This window comes from Puma concolor, chromosome B2, assembly GCF_028749965.1.
Source record: "Puma concolor isolate L17-30 chromosome B2, mPumCon1.1.hap2, whole genome shotgun sequence".
NCBI classification, from domain to species: Eukaryota; Metazoa; Chordata; class Mammalia; order Carnivora; family Felidae; genus Puma; species Puma concolor.
In genome coordinates, this window is record NC_141671.1 from 146,586,424 (window position 1) to 146,609,896 (window position 23,473).

The following is a 23,473-nucleotide window of genomic DNA, read 5'->3' on the forward strand; positions in this document are numbered from 1 at the left end:
GCACCCTTATCAGTGCGGTCACTGAGGCAGGAAGGGTAAGAGGCAGGTGGGCAGGGTGTGCCCTCGGGCCATTCAGTGTTGGAGTCCGGAGTCCGCGGTGTGCCTGTGAGATATCTGAAGGCCAGGTGAAGGGAATACCCAAATTCGCAGCAGCTCCTCAGAGCTCTAAGTACTTAGGACTTTGTTTTGGTTTTGCTACAATGATCTGTGTGAGACAAGATCTCCCTTAGTTTCATCTCCATGACTTCACAGATGAAGAGCTGGAAGTTATCAGCAGTTTTAAACGTGTGCCCGACGTGTGCTCAGTGGCTAATGGCACGGGCCTGTTTTGACATCTGGGGGAACCCAAACACAATCGGTGTGTTCGTTAGAAAGGAAGGAGGGAATGGTCTTTGGATGGCCAATTGCATCGTGTTTGCCACACAGCCTCCTCTTGAAACTCAAAAACAGCCAAAGGAATGGCGAGTAAGGAAAAAAACTCCGTGTTCAGCAAAGGAGAAAATTTGGCACACTGTTCTCCTCTCCTTGCCTGACCAAAAGACCGTTACGGTTATTTGCCTTGAAGTTTGGACTAATGTGAGGGTCGATGCAAGCTCTGAGTATCTCACAGCCCGTCCAGGGATCCGTTGGAGCGGTGGTGTGTGGGGGTGTGAGCGGTCCAGGGAGAGGCTGGAGGGGTCCCCGCGGAGGGCTTGTCGGTGGCCTGTCTGCAAGACAGAGGAGGAGCAGGCACGCTTGTGTTGTCCGAACGTATCCCGCTGCTGAGGAGGGTGACGCGAGGCAGTGGTGAGCAGGCCGTGATGCAGAACGTCGGTGACTTTGGGGGCTTTACTCCGCGTTTCGTCATCGTCCTGACGCAGAAAACTGAAGCACTCCCGCGAGCAGGTCCAGGGACGTGACTTGCTGAGCGTTTGCTTGGGGCAGCAAACCAGATTGAAGCTACAAACCGTCTCAGCTCATTTCTCTGGCCCTGGCCTTAGAAGTAACCAAAGCAGTGAACATGATTGAGATGGAGGAACGTGTGATGGATCTAAGGAAGCCACAGAAAGAGAACCTACAAGGAATGAAAATGCGATAATGAGGAGCAAGATGTGGCAGTTGTAGAAGACGCAGGAGGGAGAGGGGAGACGTGTGCAGCCGGTGTTCCTGCTGGGGTGCAGCTTGTACCCCGATAGTGAACACTGTGGGTCCAGTGAGAGCTCTTAAATAGAACTTACTGGAGGCCATTTGAAAGCCTTGGGGATTGACTTTGTGGAGGGAGACAGATGAACAAAATGATGCACGTATGAGAGGAGAGGGAACTCGATACTGTGAGCTTCCGCAGATGCCATGAGGAGGCGGGGCTCGAAACACAAGTGTTGAGATTGGGAGGACGCTTCGCTCGGCCGCTGCTAGGAGATGTCACATGGCCGTGTGTGTGTTTGGGGTGGAGAAGGTGAGGGATCCTGTGTCTAATGACTTCTCTTCGTTAGGAGGGCTGAGATAGATCATCTGCTGAGAAGGGCTGAGGGTGGGCATTGGCAGTCTGAGGAAAATGGAGGTGTTTCAAAGTGCGGTCGTAGAGAGAAGGACAACGGGTCGAGTGGAGATAGAAGTATTGCGCGCACCACGTGGTCGGGATCGCGATGTGTAGAGCAGGGGCTCCTCCCTGTCCCGCGACCCTCACGACCCTCAGCTTCTTGAGTGAGGGTGTGGGGCGCGGACTTGTTGGGCTCACCGTGCTTTGGGGATCTGGCGGGTGAGCTGAAGAGGGAGGGGTGGCAGGGTGGGGGGTGGCCGGGGTGTGGAGAGCTGACCGTGTGGGCTCTAAGCCAAAAAAGGAGGAGAGGGGGTGAAGGAAGGGAGTAGCGAACTGGAGAAGGAAGAGAAACCCATGGACTGGAGTTCACATAAGGTTTCAATACGAGAATGGTCATGGTGGTGGTAGTTGAACAGAAAACTGGAATGAGGAGAGGAGTTTTAGAATCAGGCGTTTGGATGGGTGATCTGAGGCCTGGAGATACTCTGTAATGACAAGATCTGGGATGAAACATAATGTGGTGGCTGAGTCTGGGATGGAGAGAAGACTGTTGGACACCAGAGAGGGACAGGATGACAGCAGTCGGAAATCAGTAGGTGACCGTATGAACAAAGGGTTCATGAGGATGCCAACTGCTTCTGGCCCTCGGGTACGCGGTCACACGGGCGCCCCGTGACGGGGCCGTAAGGGAGAGGTGCACTCCTTGGGAGACGGCCGGGCGTGAGCGAAGCCGGGGAGAAGAGCAGCACCCCGAGAAGCCAAAGGGGGTTCTGGCCTCGTATTTAAGAGTTTGTGTCATTTGGACGAGATGGTGGTAGACCCACAAATGCTAGGTTCCGCATACCCCGACAGCTGTGTTCATAACGGACCCCAGACCGCAGATTCACACCCCACAGGCTGGCTGGGGGAGCCCAGGGGCATCCAGAGACACAACAGAAGACGGTTTTCTGAAATCAAGACCTGAAATTTACCTCCCGAAAATTAGTACCGGATTTCAGAAAACATCCACTCCAGCGAACACAAAGATGTAGCCTGGGGAAGTCACTGAGATCCGAGACTGGATCTAGAATCCCGTATATATCCGGGCAGAGAAAAAGCAAGGCACCTCAGGGCGTGAGGAGAGCGGGGACAGCGGGAGACGAGGCTGCCATCAGGTTTCTTTGTTCGAACAACACGCAACGGCAGACAGTAGTCCGGGAGCGATGCCTGAAACATTCTGAAGCGGAGAACGTGTAATTCAGGCATTTTATACTCAGTCAAGTTGTCCTTTCAGTAGGAGAATCCACAGACAGTGAGGTTTTGTAATCTAATAATTGTGAACCTGTCTTCAGAAAAGCTAATTGGCAGTAAAACCCTGGGAAGCAGCAGATACATCAAAATAAGGATGTAGGGATGGGAGAGCTGTTGCATGGGATTTGTGGTGGACATAAACCCCATTTCAGAAGACCTGGGTATTTTGATTAGATACCATAACTTCTATATCATACATCTTGAAAAAAACCGTGTCATAAAAATCCGGGGTCAGGAAGGGATGGTGGCGAAAAGTGTGCTCTTTTCCTCTCAACACAGAAGATACTGTCGAAAGTTAAATTAGGTGATTCAACAAGTAAAGATCCCAACCTCTTAAAGGAATAATTTCATAATATATTAATAATGAAAATTTCTGGGTATTATCTTGGTTTTTGTGTGTTTTTTTTTTTTTTTACTTCTGTGTACATTGTGAACATTTTATTTTCTTGGTAATTTGAGGGGATTATAAATAATGTGTTAAATTGCCAAGGAGTTGAGTTGCACAGTTTAAGAGAAGTGCCCATTCAGACCTCGGTGATGCAATGAAGGATCTTGCTTCTTGCAGGGCTGCGTGCCTCAACGTCCCCTCCACTTTGCCCTTCTCATTTGTGGCTTTCAGGTCAGCAGAGGTGAACGTTGTGAGCTGCTGAGTTCTGTTCTCAACTATCTCCCTTTATGTTTCTTTATTTAAGGTGTATTTTGATTACATGAGAAGCTGGATCCAAATGCTACAGCAGTTACCTCAGGCATCCCATAGCTTAAAAAATCTGTTAGAAGAAGAATGGAATTTCACCAAAGAAATAACCCATTACATCCGGGGAGGAGAAGCACAGGCCGGCAAACTTTTCTGGTAGGACCCTTGTGCTCCTGAGCGCGCCCGCCCATTCGCGCCCCCCGCCCCCCGCCCCGTTCTCTGCGACATGTGTACCTGCTCAGTTACATGAAGGTGACAAGCAGTCACACGCGCGCATGTGCCTCTCTCCCGAGTTTTGTTGTCCTGGGAGCCAGGCTGCTCAGCGGGGGGTGTGTGGGGACATTTGGCACCTTCCAGAAACAGTTTTGCTTGTAGTGACTGGGCGGTGCTCCTGATTAGAGGCCGGCGACACTGCTGAACATCCTGCAGTGCACGGGACAGCCCCCAAACCACGAATTCTCCCCCCAAAATGCCACTTGAGAAGTTGAGGAACCCCTGCCTTAGCGGAAATGCTCTGAGGCCCCTGAAGGGTGGCTCAGACCGGAGGCCCCGGGTGTCCCAGCCTCGGCGGGGCGCTGGGAACCTCAGGTGTGTGTCTCACCCACGTCCCTTCTCCAGGAGCTGAGTGCCCAAGGTGGCGTCCCCGCTGCTGGCCCCTCAGCTCTCGACTCGGCTGCTGGGGGTCAGTGCCGCCCCCTCTCACTTGCCCCATCAGCCATTTCGTTTCCTCTGTCCCCTCGTAGAAGTCCTCGTGTGCGCAGCCCAGCTTCCCCTCCGTCGTGTGGGTCGTGAGGACTGCAGCTCTCCCGGGTTCCCCTCCAGCCTCACAGGGCATCGCTGTCAGCCCCCCCACCCCCATCTGTGTCCCATGCGCAGGGCCTCAGAATCCCTCTCCTGCCCTGACCGTCCTCTCTCCCTGGATTGTGAGTGAGCGGCTGACTCTTTCTCCGACCTCCCCGGCCCTTCGGGCCCTGCCTTCCTGTTCCGGTTGGTTCCAGAACCAGTCAGCCTTCTTACAAAGTGCGCTCACGGCCCTTTTCAGCATCTCGCCTTCTCTTAATGTCCAGTAATTCTGCTTTGCCTGTAATTTCTTCTGTTTGCATTTTCTGTTTCCAGGCTGTTGGGCTTTGTCAAACAAATTTTTTTTTAAGAGGTTACTGTTCATTTGTGCCACACATTCATGTTATGTAATTTCCCCCAGCCTCGTTTCCTCCTGTCGGTTTTTTGTTTTTATCTGTTGCTTGTCCTTTGCTGTCTGTACGCAGCAGTGTCTGAACTTCACCTTCCTGTGCCTTCTTCTGAGCAGTTCCCGACTGAGGGCCTGCCGCCGCGGGCCGGGCTAGTTCTGGATGCGCACGGCAGCGGTCTCCTTCCTGGGCTGTTCCTCCCAGGTTCCATCAGTCTCGGAGCCATCCCTGAGTCCTATCTTTGTCTCGCACACTACCCCTGAGCCTGTCGCTGGTCCCTGCAGGATTCATCCGCAGTCTGACCTCTGCACACCCCTCCACGTGGGCACTCCTCCCAGGCTGTCGTATCTTGCTCGAATGACTGCAGGCGCTCTCCAAGGAGACTCTCTGTTTTAGCTCTTCACCCCGTTGGTTTATTCTCAACACCACAGCCAGAATGATCTTGTTAAAGTGCACATCAGACCATTTTCTCCTCCGTTGCAAAGACTCCAGTGGCTTCCCTTCTTCCTCAGTAAAAGTGAGAGCTCCTGAACACGGCCCGTAAGGCTGGACACAGTCTGACTTTTCACTGACTCTCTGTCACCCTTCTCTGTCCCCTTCTCCAGGCCTTACCAGACAGCCACCTTGGCCTCTTTATTGTTTTTCCCGGACAGGGCATGCTCATGCCTCCGGCCCTTTGCACTTGGTGGTTCCTCTAGTTGAACTGCTCTTCCCCCGTTATTTTCATGACCCATTTTCCGCTTCCTTTAGGTCTTTGTCTAAATGTCCCCTTCTCCATACTTAAGATGGAAATTCCTACCCACAAGTTCTTCTTGGTTTCCTTTCCTCTTATTTCTCTCCATAGCACTTAATGGAACTGCTCCATATTTTCCTTTTTTATTTTATTTCTTGGTTTTTCCTCTATTCACTGGAGTGGTTCTTACCGGTTCCGTTCACTGCTTACTACGTAACAGATACTCAGTGCTTGTCGAGCAAACCCTTTGTGGGTATCCTCCTCCACTGCTGTTCTGAAAGCGGGTCTGTAGTCAGGTCCCTTTCCCACTCAGTTTCTTTGAAGGCTGACCTCTCTGCCCAGTAACTGAAGGTGGGGCACTCGGCAGGACGTGCAAGGCCTTTCGCAGCCTGGCCGCAGCTCGCATTCTGGGTCTCGCTCCTTTCAGATTGTGCAATTTCTTTTCGCAGCCAGACCTCTTGCTTAACACGTCTTCATGCCTTTCGATCGTATTCATTGTTCTTCCTGGACTTTTCTTCCCCTCCTCCATTCCCTTGCTGCTAGCCTCTCTTCTCACTGCTCTCTCCTTTGTACCCCTGTGTCGCACGCAGCTGGGTTTGGTCTCCGTCCTCTGCAAGTCCCCTGGCGCTTCCCTGTGCCGCGCCCGCCACTGTTTGTATGCTTACCCGCTCTCTTTTACTAGATAGACGCTCCTCTCTTTGAACGTAGAGGCCGGTAAACTGCTGTTGAGTCTTTACTTCACTCATTTAGATAGTTTTATACACTCGGGCTTACCCTTTTCCCTAGTGTGTGGATTGTGTACTTGCGAGGGCCATCAGCTGTGTGGAGTGTTTCGTGTTGATGGACCAGGTGAAGCTAATTGTCAGGGAACTTTGTAGAAACAGTTGCATTTAAGGAATTCACTTTGTTTTCTTATGCCGTCATTTAGTTTATAAAGCTTTTAAAAAATATCTGGTCACAGATATATATTTGAGGCCGTTTTATGCTATTTTAGACTTTTAAGTAGAAAATTACATTTGTGTAATAATTACCTAGCTGCTCTGAATATGATTTAAAATTTTAAGGTTTATGATAAAACCGTGATAATAGAACGAAGACAGATACATGTCGTAGTTGAGATTTCCCCTTTCTCACATTAATCAGGATTTTATAGTACAAGAAAATTCTCACTATTGTTGATTCCCAAACTATTAAAACAGCTGGACTTTCAGCTTCTCATTCTAGAATTAGAAAGAACGAGGACAGTTTTTCTTCTTTGGTTTACTTTTGTACTTTTGTTCCCTTAGTGACATCGCAGGGATGCTGCTGAAGTCGACAGGAAGTTTTTTAGAGTTTGGCTTACAGGAGAGCTGTGCCGAGTTCTGGACCAGCGCCGACGACAGCAACGCTTCAGACGAAATAAGGTTGTGCCTCATTCCCTTCCCCTCCCCTTCCTTATTTCACGGACTCCTGCTCTTGGTGATGAGTCTAAAATGCACCTTGTTCAAACCGAACTGTTGGACTGTAGGGATTTCCATAGTAGATCTGAAGATTTCTGGTTGTGACTGTCTTATCTTTCCTTGTCCTCTCTTAGTTAGAATTTTCTGTGGCGTTTTCTTTGAAGGTGAATTTAGAATTTAGTGGCCTAATGAAAATAGTGTCTTTTGAGAAAGGGAGAAAGAGTGCAAGTTGACTAAAAATGAGTAGAGAGCATTCATCCCTGTGTCCTGGAATGTCTCTGATCACATAATTATGTTTCTTTCTGTCAGTCCATTAATACATTTAACACATTGTCATTGTTTTTATGCATAGCTTATTCCTTCTGTTGAACTTGAAGCTTAAGTACATGAAACCATGGCTTACGCATCTATTGCATTTCCTCCAATTCCGTGAGATGGTATTCAGGTTGGACCATGTTAAACTGCTCTTTCTGTGGCACGTATATCAGCCGCATAGCTGTTTTGTGGCCAGTTATTAGCGATATCCTAGGATTCAAGCTTAGGAAATGCTCAAGGGAAATGACTTCTCTAGAGCTGAAATGTGTTTCTCTCACCATCCAAAATTTGATGAGAAGCACATTTTGGGTTTCAGAATACCTGGGAGGTCCTCACGCCAGAGTTAAAGAAAGAAGCGTTCACCCAGATTCTTACCTGGGAAAGTACGAATAGCTGAGACTTGGAAGGAGTCGGTCTGTAGAAGGTCCTGCAGGTTTGGGAGGTAACACGGTGGATTCAGAATAAACAGGGAGTCGGAGATGTAAGGTGGTGAACTAGAGAAGGGCTCTTAGGATGCCCTGGTTCTTTATTAGCGGTGGATCTAAAAAGCGGGCTCATGCGCTGGTGTGCTGGGTCTGGCTCGTGCTGGCTCATCCCGGCTCCGGGGAGCCGAAGTACGATCATGCACACCTGTCCCCCAGCCGTCGCTCAGTGCCGTCACGCTGGTAGCTCGCAGTCAGCCGCGAGGGGCGTATTTATGCCACAGAAATCACCAGACACCATGAAGACAGGAACTTGAGGGGGGCCGGTTGTTAACCATTTACCAGCCCACCACTGTGTATGTTCCTTTTCAGAAAGATTCTGCGCTGGGAGTCAACTTTTAGGAATTTTATCTCAAACTCCAAGAAATTATTATAATCAAATCTTTAGAAAATTGAGCTTACTGTTATTTGAAGGTTATTGTATGTGCCTTACTTATGTAAAGAATACAAGTACCTTCTAGAAAACTACAAGAGAGCGAGCTTCTGAGTATTTCAGACACATTCTCAGTAACTGCTTGCTCCCATGTGTCCAGTTCTCAGTCTTTGTTAATGTGGTTTGGGACTTGCTCCTCTTTGTTGCGGTTTCCTGACACAGTGTCACAGGCTCTAACTGGGTGGCGCTGACTTTGCAGGAGGTCTGTCATAGAGATTAGTCGGGCGCTGAAGGAGCTCTTCCACGAAGCCAGAGAAAGAGCCTCCAAGGCCCTTGGATTTGCCAAAATGTTGAGAAAGGTGAGTTAACAATCCTGATTGTCGAAAATGTTTCCTTTACCTACTTTCCTTCCTTCCTTCCTTCCTTCCTTCCTTCCTTCCTTCCTTCCTTCCTTCCTTCCTTCCTTCCTTCTTTTTAAAAGCTAACCCTAAAGAAGTTTCTTTGTAACTGTGATCCTAGGACCTGGAAATAGCAGCAGAATTTGTACTTTCAGCCCCAGTCAGAGACCTTCTGGACGTTCTGAAATCAAAGCAGTATGTTAAGGTAAATATTTAAAATGCTGTAACTGGAATATTTTGCTTTTCCTGTTTTTCTCTAAAATGGACAGACTTTATCTTAATGGTCCAGATGGTAAATATTTTAGGCTTTGCTGGCTGTATTGATCCCAGTAAAAAGACTTTCTCATAATTTTTCAATGAAATAATTAGAAAAACAAAGTTTATCATATGTATTGACTTGCTTTAAGAAGGAAGATAAAGTTGAGGTGGCTCAGTCAGTTGAGCGTCTGACTTCGGCTCAGGTCATGGGCCTTAACGGTTTGTGAGTTTGAGCCTCACGTCAGGCTCTGCGTTGACAGCTTGGAGCCTGAAGCCTGCTTGGCAATCTGTGTCTCCCTCTCTGTCTGCCCCTCCACAGCTTGTGCTGTCTCTGACTTCCTCAAAAAAATGAATAAACGTTAGGGGCACCTGGGTGGCTCAGTCATTTAAGCGTCCCGCTTCAAGCTCAGGTCGCAGTCTTGTGGTTTGTGAGTTCAAGCCCCGTGTCGGGCTCTGTGCTGACAGCTCAGAGCCTGGAGCCTGCTTCAGATTCTGTGTCTCCCTGTCTCTCTGCCTCTCCCCTGCTCGTGCTCTCTTTCTCTCTCAAAAATAAATAAACATTAAAAAAATTTTTTTAAATAAATGTTAAAAAAATTAAAAAAAAGAATGCAGATAAAGTCATCAAATATTCATTCATACTATTTGTTAAAATTAGCTACACATACATCTAAAATAATGTGTGTACAATAATAATGTAAAATAACAAAATAATTATTTTAAGTGTTTTTTTTATGTTTTACCCTTACATTTCCTGAAACAATTTAGACTTTTTATAGGAACGTTTGCCATCAGTGGACCCCCTTTTTGAGTCACCATCTTTACTCCCATTTAAGTTGTTGGACATTTAGTATTGACAGACTCTGTGTTATGGTCTTATTACTGGAAATTTTATCCCAAGCCCACAGTTTTATCCCACCTGCATTTATGTGTGATTTGCACAACAATATCACATGCGTGTTCCTTATTAAAATGATCTTTAAAAGGCTTTTTATGATGCCCCCACCAAGAATGATTAATGAATCCATTATTAGCATGTTTTGCCTTACTTTCTGTAAGCATCTCAAAGTAGCGCTGGTTGAGGTTGTTGGAGGCCAACATTCCTCCCCTGGAGGGTATTTTTGTGCTTATACTAAAAATACGGCGGTGGGAGGGTGCTCTGTGAGTGGCTTCACCCGGCCTCTCGGGCACAGTGCTCCCGTGCTGTCCTCCCTGCCGCCTGCAGCGTGGCCCTGGATGCCCTGAGGTGCCTTCTGCGCCTTCCCCACACAGGCCGGTCCTTTTCTGTTTTTTGTTTTTGGTTTTCTTTTTTAAATAACATTTCTATGTGTGACATTCCCTAATTTAAGATTCTGGGTCATTTCTTTTGCAGGTACAGATTCCCGGCTTGGAAAACTTGCAGGTGTTTGTCCCAGACACCCTCGCTGAGAAGAGCATTATTCTTCAGTTGCTCAATGCAGCTGCGGGAAAGGACTGCTCCAAAGAGTCCGATGACATCCTGATTGACGCGTACCTACTGCTCACCAAGCACAGTGACCGCGCCCGGGATGCCGACGACGGCTGGGCCGCGTGGGAAGCGCAGCCCGTCAAAGTCGTGCCGCAGGTGGAGACCGTCGATACCCTGAGAAGCATGCAGGTGTGTGTCAGTCGCGGCTCCCGCACCCGCTGCTCCCCACCCCCCACCTGAGGCAGCACTGGGTACTTCAAATACCTTTAGAGAAAACTAATGACCGGCTCCCGAGTGATTGGTTTAACTGCCACAGGAGTCTCAAGTGTAGACTTCCCCCAAAATGGACCTCGATGTTTCCATAGTTTTGTAGCACGACTTGTACCAGCATATTCCTTCAAATTGTGTATGTTAAATTATACTGGAATATTTGGAGTATTTTACTTATGTCCTTACCTAGTTGAGCCGTGATCTGTGTACTCGCACTCTCACAGGAGTTCTCTCGCCCGTTCGGAAGTTCCGCTTCTTCGCGTATTCTGCTTGACTTGCTGTTAGCTTCCATTTTTGTGGTGAAGCTTTTTACCTACCTCCCCGACAGGGAGGGTTTCAACCCCAGGAGGGTTGAAATAACTCATTAATTACAACCTGGAAGAAACCCTCGCATGCCCTCTGCATTCAGCCTGGCCAAAGTTGAGCGCACGGCTGTCTCTTCTCCACACAGCCTGCTCTCTTGCTCGTGTTCTCTGTCTCTGTGAATGCTGCTGTGTCCACTCAGGTGTTTAACGCAGAGTGTGACCGTGTAAACTCATCCTTCTACCCCCCGGTTAGTCACCAGCCCTAGCACACCCGAAGCATCTCCAGCACGTGACGCTTTCTGTGCCGTCCGGAGCCACCACCACAGTTCGATTCTGTCATCCCGGGACTGGACTGCTGCACTGTCACACTTCCAGCCACACCTTCCCTCTCCCCAAGTCTGTGTTTGTTTGGGTACTTTCAGAATGACCTTCATAACACGCGGCTATGATCACATCACACCTCTATGCGAAATACTGCAGTGACTCACTGTCACTGAAAGAAAAAGCTAATGGAGTCTCAATTAGCTGTTTGTTTCATGGAAAGCCGCTCAGGTCACTTTCTTCTATTCCTGCATTTTTCAGCGTTATGTACTGCTCCAGCACGTGTGTACACACACACACACACACACACACAGACTGCTGCAGGAGTACTGAGTTACTTGTGGTTCTAGGCTGTTCAAGGCATCGTGCCCACACAGTTCCGTGGGATTCTTCACTATTGTGTGGAAGACTTTAGACGTAGGGCCCACTGCCAGGCGTAGCTCTGCTTGAAAACTGCTTTCTGATCCGGTGGTTCCTGGCCTGGTGGCTCTGTGAGGTTGGCATTGGTTTTGGACGAGGGGTTCACCTGGAATGGGAAGCCGTTAAGTGGGTCTGTTTTTAAGCCCGGTGCTTGATTTTCCTCCCAGGTGGATAATCTTTTACTAGTTGTCATGCAGTCTGCCCATCTCACAATTCAGAGGAAGGCCTTCCAGCAGTCCATCGAGGGACTCATGACTCTGCACCAGGAGCAGACATCCAGTCAGCCGCTCATCGCCAAGGCTTTGCAGCAGCTAAAGGTATTTCGGTGCCGCCCCAACCTTAGCTGCCGCCTCTCCCTCCCCTGCCGCCTCTCTCTCCCGCCCCCACTGCCTCTCCCTCCCCTGCCTCCCCCTGCCTCGTCTCCCTCACCTGCTACCTCTACCTCAGCTATTTGACTGATGTTCCGTGGTAATGCTGTGGAAGAGTCCGGGTGTGACAACGTAATGCCACGCGGGGAATCTGAAGTCCGACATTGTCCTCTCCGTTCTCCCTCTTCACAATACACATTTTCCCACACTTCAACTAAAAATTTCCCACATCTTTCTTGGAGCCGTAGAACGTTGGGATTGGACGGGATAGAAGTCTGAACAGTTACGTGATTTCTTAATGGCACGTGGTGGGTTAGCAGCCAAGTTCATACTGGAATTTAGGTCTCTTTATTTCTTTTTTTTTTTTTTTTTTTTTTTTTAAATTTTTTTTTCAATGTTTATTTATTTTTGGGACAGAGAGAGACAGAGCATGAACGGGCGAGGGGCAGAGAGAGAGGGAGACACAGAATCGGAAACAGGCTCCAGGCTCTGAGCCATCAGCCCTAGGTCTCTTTATTTCTAATCGAGCTTCCTTTCTTCTTTAGCAATTACCATTATTTGCTAGAGGTACTCCAGATCAGTAATGTGGAATCTAAAAGAAGCCTTGTTTATACCTTGCTTTAGCAGATACTTCAGCCAAATGAAATACAGCAGAGAAAGCAGTTGTAGACAGGCGGCAGGCCTTCCACGTCCAGGGCAAGCCAGAGCCTCACCTTCTCCCAGGATTTCCTGTTTTCACCACTTCTGCCTTGTACCCCAGTCATCAGCCGTGGTCTGATCCACACTGTTCCACAGGCCATCAGTTATGCCTTCTTAGTCACATCAGGGCTTGACTGCTTGAAGAAGCAGCACTTCTTGAAATCAGAAGTAATTTGATAAACATTTGTTTTTCTTCTGTCAGTCTGATTTGTCTTATTTACCTGGAAACACATTCTCTCATCGATTGCCTTCCCACTCCAGTAGCAGGGCAAGAGACTTGGTCTTTGAGTCCATGAACTCTGGAGAGTGTAAAATTATATAAGATAGTGATGATTCTTGAGCCTAAGGGATTTATGGCCTTCAGGACCTGAACCGCCACACTGAAGTCCTGAGGAGGGAGAGATTAGAACCTTGTGGCATCTGGGAATTACCACCACGGAGGCATTTCAGCTTGTAGGATTACCGAAGATACAAACTGGGAAGGAACATTGCTCTGGATCAGGGGAACCGGAGTGCTCACCACATATCAAATAGTCTGATTTGGCTGGATGTTGGTGGACACAGTGGAAAGTTGGGGGAGATAAAGCTGGTAAAATTAGATGGACAAAAGTCAGGCTGTTGAGAGATTTTGGATTTTATTTTTTTCTAGGCCTCAGGGAGTTGTTGAAGATTTAGGAAGAGCATTTTGAAGCAGTATGTAGGGGGAACACCCGGTGGAGACCATGTGTACATGCCTGCGTTTCAGGGGCGGTGTGGGGGTCTAGCTTGGAGCGGCTGTCGTCCTGCCTGCGGAGACAATGAAGTGCCAGCGGGGACAGGGCTTTTCAGCTTCAGCAGTATTCACATTTTTGGTCAAGAATTCTTTGTTTTGGGGCAGTTGCCCTGTTTTGTAGGATATTTAGCAGCATCTCTGGTTTCTACACACTAGATACCAATAGATTTCACACCCCATCTCCCCAAATTGTGACAACCAAAATAGACATTGCCAGTGTCCCCTTGGCACAAGGCGGGTGAAATCAGCCCTGGCTGAGAACCCCCAGGCTGCTAGCAAGTAGCAGCAGGGAGATGAGAAGGACAATACAGGGTGCACCTGTTGGATTGAAACCACACTTACACTTCAGCAACCGCCCCGGGGGGGAAAAGCAGCTGGTGGTTGATGTGCAAAACATGAAGAGGAAAGCGTCTGTTCAGAGACCACATAGTAATTAGGCATTCTCTTTAAGTTTATTTATTTAGAGTGAGAGAGAGAGCAGTGGAGGGGCAGAGACAGAGAGGGAGAGACAAAGAATCCCCAGCAGGCTCCACACCATCAATGAAGAGCCCGATGTGGGGCTCAGACTCACAAACCCTGAGATCATGACCCGAGCCAAAACCAAGAGTCTTGACGCTTAACTGACTGAGCCACCCAGGCGCCCCTAGACATTATCGTTTTAAATGGATTTATTTTTCCTCTTGGATTTCATAAGATGTTAAAGAAGACCTAATACAAATGATGAATACAAACATGAAAATAAGTAAATAAATATCCTTTATTTTTGAATAACTAGAATAAATACGGCTAAAATATATTGCAGTGGTTAACGTCTGTGATGACGAAAGGAGTCTTCCTCTAAAATGCAGTAGGTATTAGGTGATTGCTTGGTTTGTATTCATTATGCTTTGGGCCTCTTTAGAATGACGCGCTAGAGCTTTGCAACAGAATAAGCGATGCCATCGACCGAGTGGACCACATGTTCACTTCCGAATTTGATGCGGAGGTTGACGAATCTGAGTCTGTTACGCTGCAGCAGTACTACCGCGAGGCGATGATTCAGGGGTACAACTTTGGTTTCGAGGTAGGTACAGAGTAAGAGGAGAAGCACAGTGTAGCTTTGCAGTTGCTCCGTAACGCACTCACGTCAGACTATTGATGGTAATCACGGCTTCGTCAGGCACGACTCATCGTACGCTGCTGAGTATCAGAAATGCTGGTTTCCTTTTAGACTGGCCAGTTGTTGCCCAGTTCTTATTTTGTGCTAACAGCTTTCTGCGTTCAAAACCTTCTATGAGATGGTTACTATCATGAAAGTACGTCTGTAATTTCAACTTACAAATAAAACATCGTGAAGCCGCACTTTAAGATATTATATTATCTGTAACTTTTTATGCTCTTGAAAATGTGTAAATTTTAATTAGACTTTGCTTTTTGTTTTTAGAAAAATGACATTTTAAACAGACATGGCATTTGTAGCGTTGAGATAGTTGTATAATCGTTATTTTCTTCTTCATTATGATATGCACAAAATCTTCTTACAGTATCATAAAGAAGTTGTTCGTTTGATGTCTGGAGAGTTTAGACAGAAGATAGGAGACAAATATATAAGCTTTGCCCGGAAGTGGATGAACTATGTCCTAACTAAATGTGAGAGCGGTCGAGGTACAAGACCCAGGTAATGACCAAGGACATGTTTCCTGGAACTGCAAGTAACTCAGTACTCCGGTCTCTCCAGCAGAGACGAGAGAGAGAGAGAGAGAGAGAGAGAGAGAGAGAGAGAGCGAGCGAGCCAGCATGTGTGTATATGTTTGTGAGTGTGTGAGCATGTGTGAGTGTGAGTGTTGGAGCAGCCTGTGAAGCTGGAAGATGCAGGAATACAAGGGATATGGGATTGGTAATATTTCGTTTGCATATTGTGTGAGAGATTTCTGAGCAGCCGACACAAAAAGGAGCATTTTGAACTCTTTGGCCATCAGGATTTTGCTTTGTTTTGTTTTTAAATGAGACTATTAACACAGCAGACTCCATAGTGCTTGGAAAGCTTAAAAGCAAAATTTGTTCCATAATGAGTTAACTTCAGGGGAGTTCACTTTCTCCCTGGACAGGTCTTCCTGATTGCTAATTTTTTTCCCTCCCTCATGAAATTTAAGCCTGTTATTAATGTAAGTGGAAACAAATTGGTAACCAGTTCCTTTATGAAGAAGTTGTTTGTCCTTTTCTCACAAAACATGCTATAAATTTACTCATCCCCAAAAGGTATGTTTTTTCTTAGACCATAATTTTCCAGTCAGATTACATTTCAGTATTGTATAGAGTAAAACTGCTACAGTATTTTCTTGGTTTTGTGATTATTGAACTTTTTCATGTAACAGGTGGGCAACCCAAGGTTTTGATTTTCTACAAGCCATTGAACCTGCCTTTATTTCAGCTTTGCCAGAAGATGACTTCTTGGTATGGAATGTTCTAGAGTTTTGTTTTGTTTTGTTTTCATTAAAGAAATGAATTGATTACTATTTCTGTGTATTTTTTATAGCTGTTCTTAAATATTATTTTCATAATTGTAACGATAATGCTAAAGTGAAAGCACTCTTAATAGCATAGGAAGAAATTCCGTGTTCTTTTCTTTTCATAACAATAGTGTCCAACTGGCTAAGTCCGTGGATAGCTGGGAAGCCTAGCACTTCTAAAATATTTGTCAGTTTCAGATTTTATGAATTGCTGACTTACTAGTTGCTGCTTTTTGGCAGTTTAACGAGGGACTAGCTGGTTCACACGAGCATGTGCCATTTGAGGGGGTAGTGCCAAATGCTGAATATTATCACTTTTATTCCAGTACATTCCATCAGTTCCAAAAGATGGTGTTCAGCATGTGAATTCATTCATTTTAGCCTCAAGTAGTAGAGATGTGCTTGTGCACATCATTGCACTATGGGGAGTTGAATGTGAATTTGTTTTTGTTCCTAAAAATAGAATTGTATGTATTATCATTATAAGTTATGTGCAATTTGTGTTTATGTTTATAGCTATTTTCTTTTAAACAAACTTTGAAAATCTTGACTAAGGGTAGCATGTTTCTTTTAAATATACTGAAAGGTTAATTTGTGTTACTTCCTAATTGAGAGAATGTACATTCCCCTTCTTCTTTGCTATTTTCCTCGGGTTTCCAGAGTCTTCAAGCCTTGATGAATGAATGCATTGGCCATGTGATAGGAAAGCCGCACAGTCCTGTTACAGGTTTGTACCTTGGTAAGATGGCAGTTAGAACATTTCCCCTAGAACCTCCTGGTCTGGGCAAGCGCATCATCTTGTAATTGTGGCCGTTTACCCGGTGTAGAGAAGTTCTTTAATGGTATTCCGGAAAACGACAGTGAAAGTTACAGGAATGAGGTGTGTCTGTGGAGAAGACCATAGTCCTTCCAAATCCAGCAGGAAGATTAAAATGCCAGCACACGGCATTCACTGCCTGCCAGCAGTCTTAACTACACATTTTAGTTCATTATTTTTTGCACACCAACACTTTATTCTCCCCCTTAAAATCTCTTCTTCTGGGAAGGAAAGACTTGGAGACAGTTGTCCGTTAAGGAGCAAGGAAGGGCCTTTCCTGCTGGAGGGGGGCAAGTGTAATTGTTCCCCTTTTCACAGCTGAGACGGTACCTGTGTCCCCACTAACATAGTAAATTCTTATTTGATTTTACTTAAAAAGACAAAAACACAAGTTATGCTATGATGTACTTCAATTAGAGTTTTCAATTATAGTTAATATTACAGTTTTATGGAGTATGTTGAAACTTTACAACAAAGTATGTATCAGAAAAAGGCCGTGCCTTACCCCATTCTTGAGATAGTCACTAAAAGCAAAACTCTATTTATATGCAATAAACATCCAAAAATGAAAATTTAGTAATTTTAAAACAGTTTAAATTACACAAAATAAAATAATTCATAAATGGTAAATTTCTCGAGCGGGAGGAACTATATCTTAAAGGGTATTTGCTAGCTATAGAAAAGTTAGTACACTGGGTTTTAATGCTTGGTTCCTTGATCTTTAAAATTCTCTCAGGGGGCACCTGGGTGTCTCAGTCAGTTAAACATCGACTCTTGATTTTGGTACAAGTCATGATCTCACGGTTTGTGAGTCCAAGCCCTGCACTGGGCTCTGCTCTGACAGCACGGAGCCTGCTTGGGATTCTCTCTCCCTCCCTGTCGGCCCCTCCCCTGTTTACGCACTCTCTGTCTCTCAAAAATAAATAAATACTTAAAAAACAGTTCACTCAGTTTATACCTGCTTTTCTCCCGAGGCTGTTATGAAAGTCACCATTTACAAAACTCTTTGAACATTTTATATAATGTTACAATTTTATAGTGTTCTGTATTCTTATCAAATTTTTGATTAATCATATTATCCTAAAAGCTTTGATTTTCTGATCTCCTAAAATATTTCACTAAGAATACATCATTAATAATTCAGTAAAAATCACTTCTTTAAAGTTTTTCCTACGTGAGGAATCATTTCCATGGTGGCAAAGTTACAATGTAGGAAGAGTATATAGAGAAATGTAGAAAATGTACATGCAGAAAAAATTTCAAGGTAGAAGAATATTACAAAAGAAAAAAAAGCAATCCTCCTACGGTTGCTAGGTAATCACGGCTAACGTGCGATCCATCACTAATTACTCACATGCCTCTCTGCAAACTGCTGGTGGGACAGTGGGTCAGCAGTGCCATCTGTGGGCTGGAGGTGCCCTTTGTCCCCTCGGCCATGTGACTTGCTGGGAACAGCACTGGCCGAGTCAGATCGCCTGACATCCTGCTGACCCGGGGCCGCTCATCCAACATCACAGAGGCTCCTCTGCAAATGCTTACAACTGGATGCTAATGAGGCTTCAGTAAGGTCATGAGAGCTGTAAACTGTAGTGTCCTGTGCGCGGCAGCCATCCGCATCTCGTTTTGTGCCCTTCCCTTACGAGGGCAGTTAATGAATGGAGAGCACACCAGCTGTCGTTCCGTTGTGTACCGTCTTCTCTCCCTGTGCTCTGCGCTCGTAGCCACTGAGCACGGCCTGGTGTGTGGCCTCCCCTCGGTTCCATGTGCTCAGGGAGCTGCATGGGCGCGTTCTGCTGTGTGTGGCTCTGCTCCTGTAATCACACAAGCGTGGATAGGGTTGTTCGCTTCACTGTATAAAAGCTGGATCACATTGGATAGTAATCTCTTGGTTTTCTTATCTGACAATCGTAGAAATTCCTTCCTGTCAACAGGAATGGATCCGGTTCATTCTCTTTAGTGGCTTCGTTTTGTCCATGATGGGGGTATTGCGATTTTTTGCACCATTTCCTTGGGGACATTTGTTTTGTTCGTTTTTGCCCTGAAAAACATCTCTCTAGTAACATTGCCAGTGAAATTAGAGCATCTATTTTCCTTTTATTGGCTGTTCGGATTTTCTTTTCAATAAAATACCACAGTTTCTCAGCAGTTGGTCGTATATACTCTTAAATGTTCTGTTTTGTGATGAGGAACGTAAAACTTGGGGACATGTGTTTTAGCAGCAGGTATTTCTTTTATACCTTTATGAGGAAAGTGTGTAGCAGTTTCTGACTCAGAAGTTCCCAGTACGTTTGCCGAATTAAAGATACCACCAATTAAAGACATCGTGTTCATCTTCTCCAAGGCATTTTTATTGTTTTGTTTCTTTTTATCTTTGTTACAATTGGAGTTTTTTTATTTACTACTGTAATTGTTGAGATAATGAGCCAGAGACACAAATTGCTTGACTTTTTTCTTAACAATTGCTTGATTTTTATTTTGCAAGTTTTCCCTTCAGATCTCTCTGTTTGGGGGACTTCTGCTGTCTTTCCTGTGTAATGTTAAAAAGAAACCAAAAGCATGAGGAAGGAAGTGTTTCCACTTAGGACAAAGCATATACGGAGTGAATAAAACACGTGGAGTAAAATTATTCACATAAAAAGAAAATAGGACATTTACAAAATTAAGGAGAGTTAAAACGGAGTCAGAAGTAAGGGGACAACATGTCAGGGTGAAATAGACAATTTAATACATGTGCAACACTAGCTCTGTCTAGTTACGGGGAAAGGACAATTATCAGCGTTTTTGTAATCATGAGGTAAGGTTATCCCTTTAAATTTTTATTGTAAATTTTATCCAGTTTTTGCCAGACTATTTAAACAAAGAAGAGAAGAAAATGTGTTCTGAACAAAAGAATAACCTGTTTAAACTGTGCCTGGCCCCCCTCATTCTAGATTTAAAAGAATTAAATAAAACTCCACGTACTCAGGAAAATGACAGCGACCCTCCCTGACTCAGAGCCTGTTGAGGCGTCAGCATGGACCAGAATCTTTCAAAAAGTGTAGCCAGCAGAAAGAGCCCTTTCTCACTGGAGCTGCCACGGCGCGGTCTCTAACATGGGCCACGTTGTTTGTTCTGCATCCGTTGTGTACTTTTTCTCCGGGATGTTAAGAAATGTTTTCAACGGCTAAAAGTTTGTGTGATATAACTTTTACTAACTTTTAAAAAGCGATGTTTTCCCCAATATGAGTATAGGTATAGTACGATTTTCTTACTCATGTAACGGATCTATTTTGGTCACCAGCAAAATTAAGGCCCATCCCATTTCTGCTAAGTTGTCTGGTTCGGCATCTTCTGTCCACCCCTTTAACACTTTGCATTTGTCTCCGTTGTCACTGGCAGCCATCCATCGGAACAGTCCCCGTCCCGTGAAGGTGCCGCGATGCCACAGTGACCCTCCTAACCCACATCTGATTATCCCGACTCCAGAGGGATTCAGGTATTTGGTGCTCAGCTAGTCATTTGCTTTATGACTCCTCCTCTGACGTGCATGCTCACTCTCTGGGCTCCTGGGTGCTTGCTCTGTAACTAAGTATCCTTTCCGTGTCCTCCTTCAGCCTTTTTTAAAAGCTCTTTGTTGCCTTATCTTGAAATACACCACAGTGCCTTAGCTGCAAGAGAAAAAGACATGCAAGTTTACAAGACTTGTTCCTTTCAAGATAACTTAGTGTCTCTGCTTATTTATAACTTCAGGCTGCTAAATGCTGACCGGCTTTGGAATAATTCTTTTTCTTTTCTTTGAAAATGACCTTAGGAAATCAAATGTGAGTGTGCATAGCATAATAAGCATTTGAAAAACCATCCTAAACGTCAGTTTAGAAGTGGAGAAACAATTGGAGTGATCTTTTCAGTCTTGACTTTTATGCGTGTTACGTAACCTCAAAGCAACTTAAATACTACCGTGAGTTCTGGAACTCTCGTACCAAGTCTTTCCCTCGAATGTGGTGGCATTTCTGCATCTTGAGGGAGTGAGCATTTTCTCCCCCCTGTAGGATCACTTTTTAAAAGTTAATTTTATTTGACAGTATTTGCTAGGAGAAGACCACAATTACTTTTCAAAATAATGAGTTTTTTTTCTTCTTCATACTTAGACCTGAATCTCAAAGAAAACTTTGCATTTTATATTTTTAAATATTTTTCCCTTCCTCACCCTATTTTATTTCTAACTGAAAACGATTCAAGAGTCCGTTCCCTTTCCTCACCTGTGTTCCTGAAGCTTCTCTTCTCGTGCCAGCACTCGGAGCGTGCCTTCAGACGCGCGGAGCCACGGCGGCCCTGCTGCTGCCGTCATTGTGGCCGCCGCCGGCCGGCCCGGTCCCTCCGGCAGCGACGCTGTGCCGCCCAAACCCATCAGCGGTGCCCATGACACCAGGTAGTCACCCTGCACTGGCTCCACGTCCCCTGGGTCCCCCTCGTGTGCACGTCGCAGTGGTCTCGGCTTTGGGATTCGCCCGTGGGGTGTCCCGACTCAAAGGCTCTCACACCCAGCAGCACGAGGAGACAGTGTGCCCGATCGGTATTTCTTTGGAGCTACACGTTAACCAAAATGACCAGTAACAAGTCCTCTGAGAGAGTATCGGACAAGAGAACCTAGTTCCCACCGAAGGGGACAGGAGAATCTGGGCCAGGAGCGCCTTTCCTGAGGGGTCCTGCCCCATAGTGGTTCAGAGATGGCATCTAGTTAATACCCTCAGGTGGGGATTTGTTTTTGAGGAGGGTCACTTTCCTAACCCGCTTTCCTCATTTATATAATCATTGACTAGAAGCAGTGTGTAATAGTGGAAAAGTGAGTTCGTGAGGTTGGTATCTTCTATGGAGAAAAGTGTCCTTTCTGGAGAGAGCTGTCAGACAGCTGGCGAGCTCCGGAAAACGGAGGTCTCCTGCATGAAGTCTCTGCACCCGTTCTAGTCGTTCTAGTCGTTCTGACAGAGGATTTCAGTCAAGTCTCCTACACTTGGTGGAGAAAAGCCATTCAGTCACTCTTCATTACACCCCTCTGTCTGGCAGAGGGGACACACTGTCTCTGTGCTCGTCTTCGGACACACATGGCGATAGAGTCAAACTCCAGGGGTTGAGGGTAATCCAATCAAAACAGACAAAACTGTAAAGAAACTCGGTGCTCGTAAGAGATACGAGTAGGTCATCGGCAGAAAGATGACGTACAGTTCTAGAATCTAAGACACACCAACTTGTTTTTAGATGTACTTTATAGGAGTCTAAAGTTGCTGCAGTTCCATTGTTCTCCTTCATTAAAATAACAGATGCCCCTAATTTGTAGTGATCAACATCTATCACCTAAAAAAATTCCACATACTTTACAGCTTAAGCTGTCAACTAAAACAATTAACAGTTAACCGTAAGCGGACTCACCTTCACCTTCTTCATTTATGTTTAGAGCGTTGCAGGGCAGACCTTTACAGATACTGTTCTTGAAGCAATGTTTCTTATACAAGTGTCACACGGGGTTAATCGAAGCGACTTGCCCCCCAGTGCAGACTCCAGAACACTCCACCAGGGCGGCGGTGCTGGCTCCCACGCCTGCTGCGTCCGTGTCCTCACAACATTCCTGCAGGACTGCAGAGGGGAGGAGGGAGGAGCGCCCCAGTTCTCGAGGGTCATGAAGTCTGGCCGAAGGCATCTGTGAGTGCCAGTGGTACGCTGAGCGGATGTTACTAGTCTGAAGGCCAAGTACGTGTGGTTGGCCTTCCTGTGCGTTGTCTTAGGCTTTTTCAGCATGTTACGAGCAGCGTCTCGTAAGTGTTCTTCATCTTCCCGATGATTCTGGACACGCAGGGATTTCCCTGCCGTCACAGTGTGCCGTCTCGAGGCCACTGTTTCCGGAGGATGAGGCTGTCGCGACTCTCTGGCGGCGTACGTGTGACCGTGGGCAGAGGGCAGCGAGGCCCTCCTGCGTCCCGGACCTGCGCCTGCCCAGTTCGGCTGACGGGAACTTGCGGGGCGGACCCCGGGGTGGCCGGCTGCTGCGCAGCCGCAGTGTGTACAGCCCTCGGTTGGCGAGTGCGCTGTGGGGAAGTCTCGCGAGGCCGGAACTTCCGGGGCCGCAGGACCGCCCCAGCCTCACTGCGTGCAGCCACCACCCCCCCAGGTCTCAGAGACGTTCTGGGCTCCTGCCCCGGGAGTTGTCACTGTGCCCCAGGGCATCCCGGAAATGTTTTGATTTGGCTGGGTTTGACTTAGGGAACAGGCTGGGCTTCAGTTACCTGACGTGTTGATAAAACTTTCCTGCGCTGTTCTCGTTGGAACTGGCTCCTAGCGGTCTGCGAGACCGATGGTTAATTTTTCACGGCTTTGGCAAGCCGGCCGTCCCGCCGCTGAAACTGGGAGTCCACAGCGGGTAGTGAGACGTTCACCGGCACGCTACCTCATTTAAGGATATTTTTTTGCCTTTTGCCCTAGCAAAGATCTCTGAGGGTGTGGAATCGGCTGATTTCATGTCTGGGAAGTCAGGAACAGAGGGGTGTTGAGTGACGTGTCCTTGGTTTAGGAGTCGTGTGTTTCTTCAGCATCAGTGCTGTTCCCAGGAGATGGTGTCAGGACTCTCTGATGAGCTACATGGCAGAGAGGATGCCCCCCACTCTTCAGACTTACAAGTGTTACACTGGATTTGAGAGTTTAGGGAAATAAAAAAGCATTGCCTACAGCGTCATTTGTGAACACGTGTTCAGTAGACCACGTCACCTTAAATCCATTCAGCATATCATGAAAAAGAGCATAAATGCTACCATACTTCATAATATCATTCGTGTACAAAATACTAAACTTGTTAATAAACTAATGTCATATTTAGTGTGGATTATTTGAATTACAGTTTTAACACTGCCCT

The 23,473-nt window shown here is 46.3% G+C and overlaps 1 protein-coding gene and 1 long non-coding RNA gene across 3 annotated transcripts in view; one reads left to right on the forward strand and one right to left on the reverse strand.

Moving 5' to 3' along the window:
- MAP3K4 (mitogen-activated protein kinase kinase kinase 4) overlaps positions 1-23,473 on the forward strand; it is an 89,424-nt gene that overhangs the window by 50,145 nt on the left and 15,806 nt on the right. For both annotated transcript variants that reach the window (XM_086708277.1, XM_086708278.1), the window contains exons 6-17: positions 3,502-3,659; positions 6,710-6,826; positions 8,292-8,391; positions 8,552-8,635; positions 10,058-10,321; positions 11,616-11,765; positions 14,189-14,350; positions 14,811-14,944; positions 15,642-15,720; positions 16,437-16,515; positions 19,972-20,068; positions 20,864-21,001. In XM_086708277.1, the coding sequence (XP_086564403.1) occupies positions 3,502-3,659; positions 6,710-6,826; positions 8,292-8,391; positions 8,552-8,635; positions 10,058-10,321; positions 11,616-11,765; positions 14,189-14,350; positions 14,811-14,944; positions 15,642-15,720; positions 16,437-16,515; positions 19,972-20,068; positions 20,864-21,001 (1,562 nt within the window). The remainder of the gene's footprint in view (positions 1-3,501; positions 3,660-6,709; positions 6,827-8,291; positions 8,392-8,551; positions 8,636-10,057; positions 10,322-11,615; positions 11,766-14,188; positions 14,351-14,810; positions 14,945-15,641; positions 15,721-16,436; positions 16,516-19,971; positions 20,069-20,863; positions 21,002-23,473) is intronic.
- On the reverse strand, positions 19,193-22,962 carry LOC147581353 (uncharacterized). The gene is made up of 2 exons (XR_015251704.1): positions 20,832-22,962; positions 19,193-20,240 (listed from the first exon to the last, which is right to left on the reverse strand). It is a non-coding gene; the product is annotated as an uncharacterized LOC147581353 (long non-coding RNA).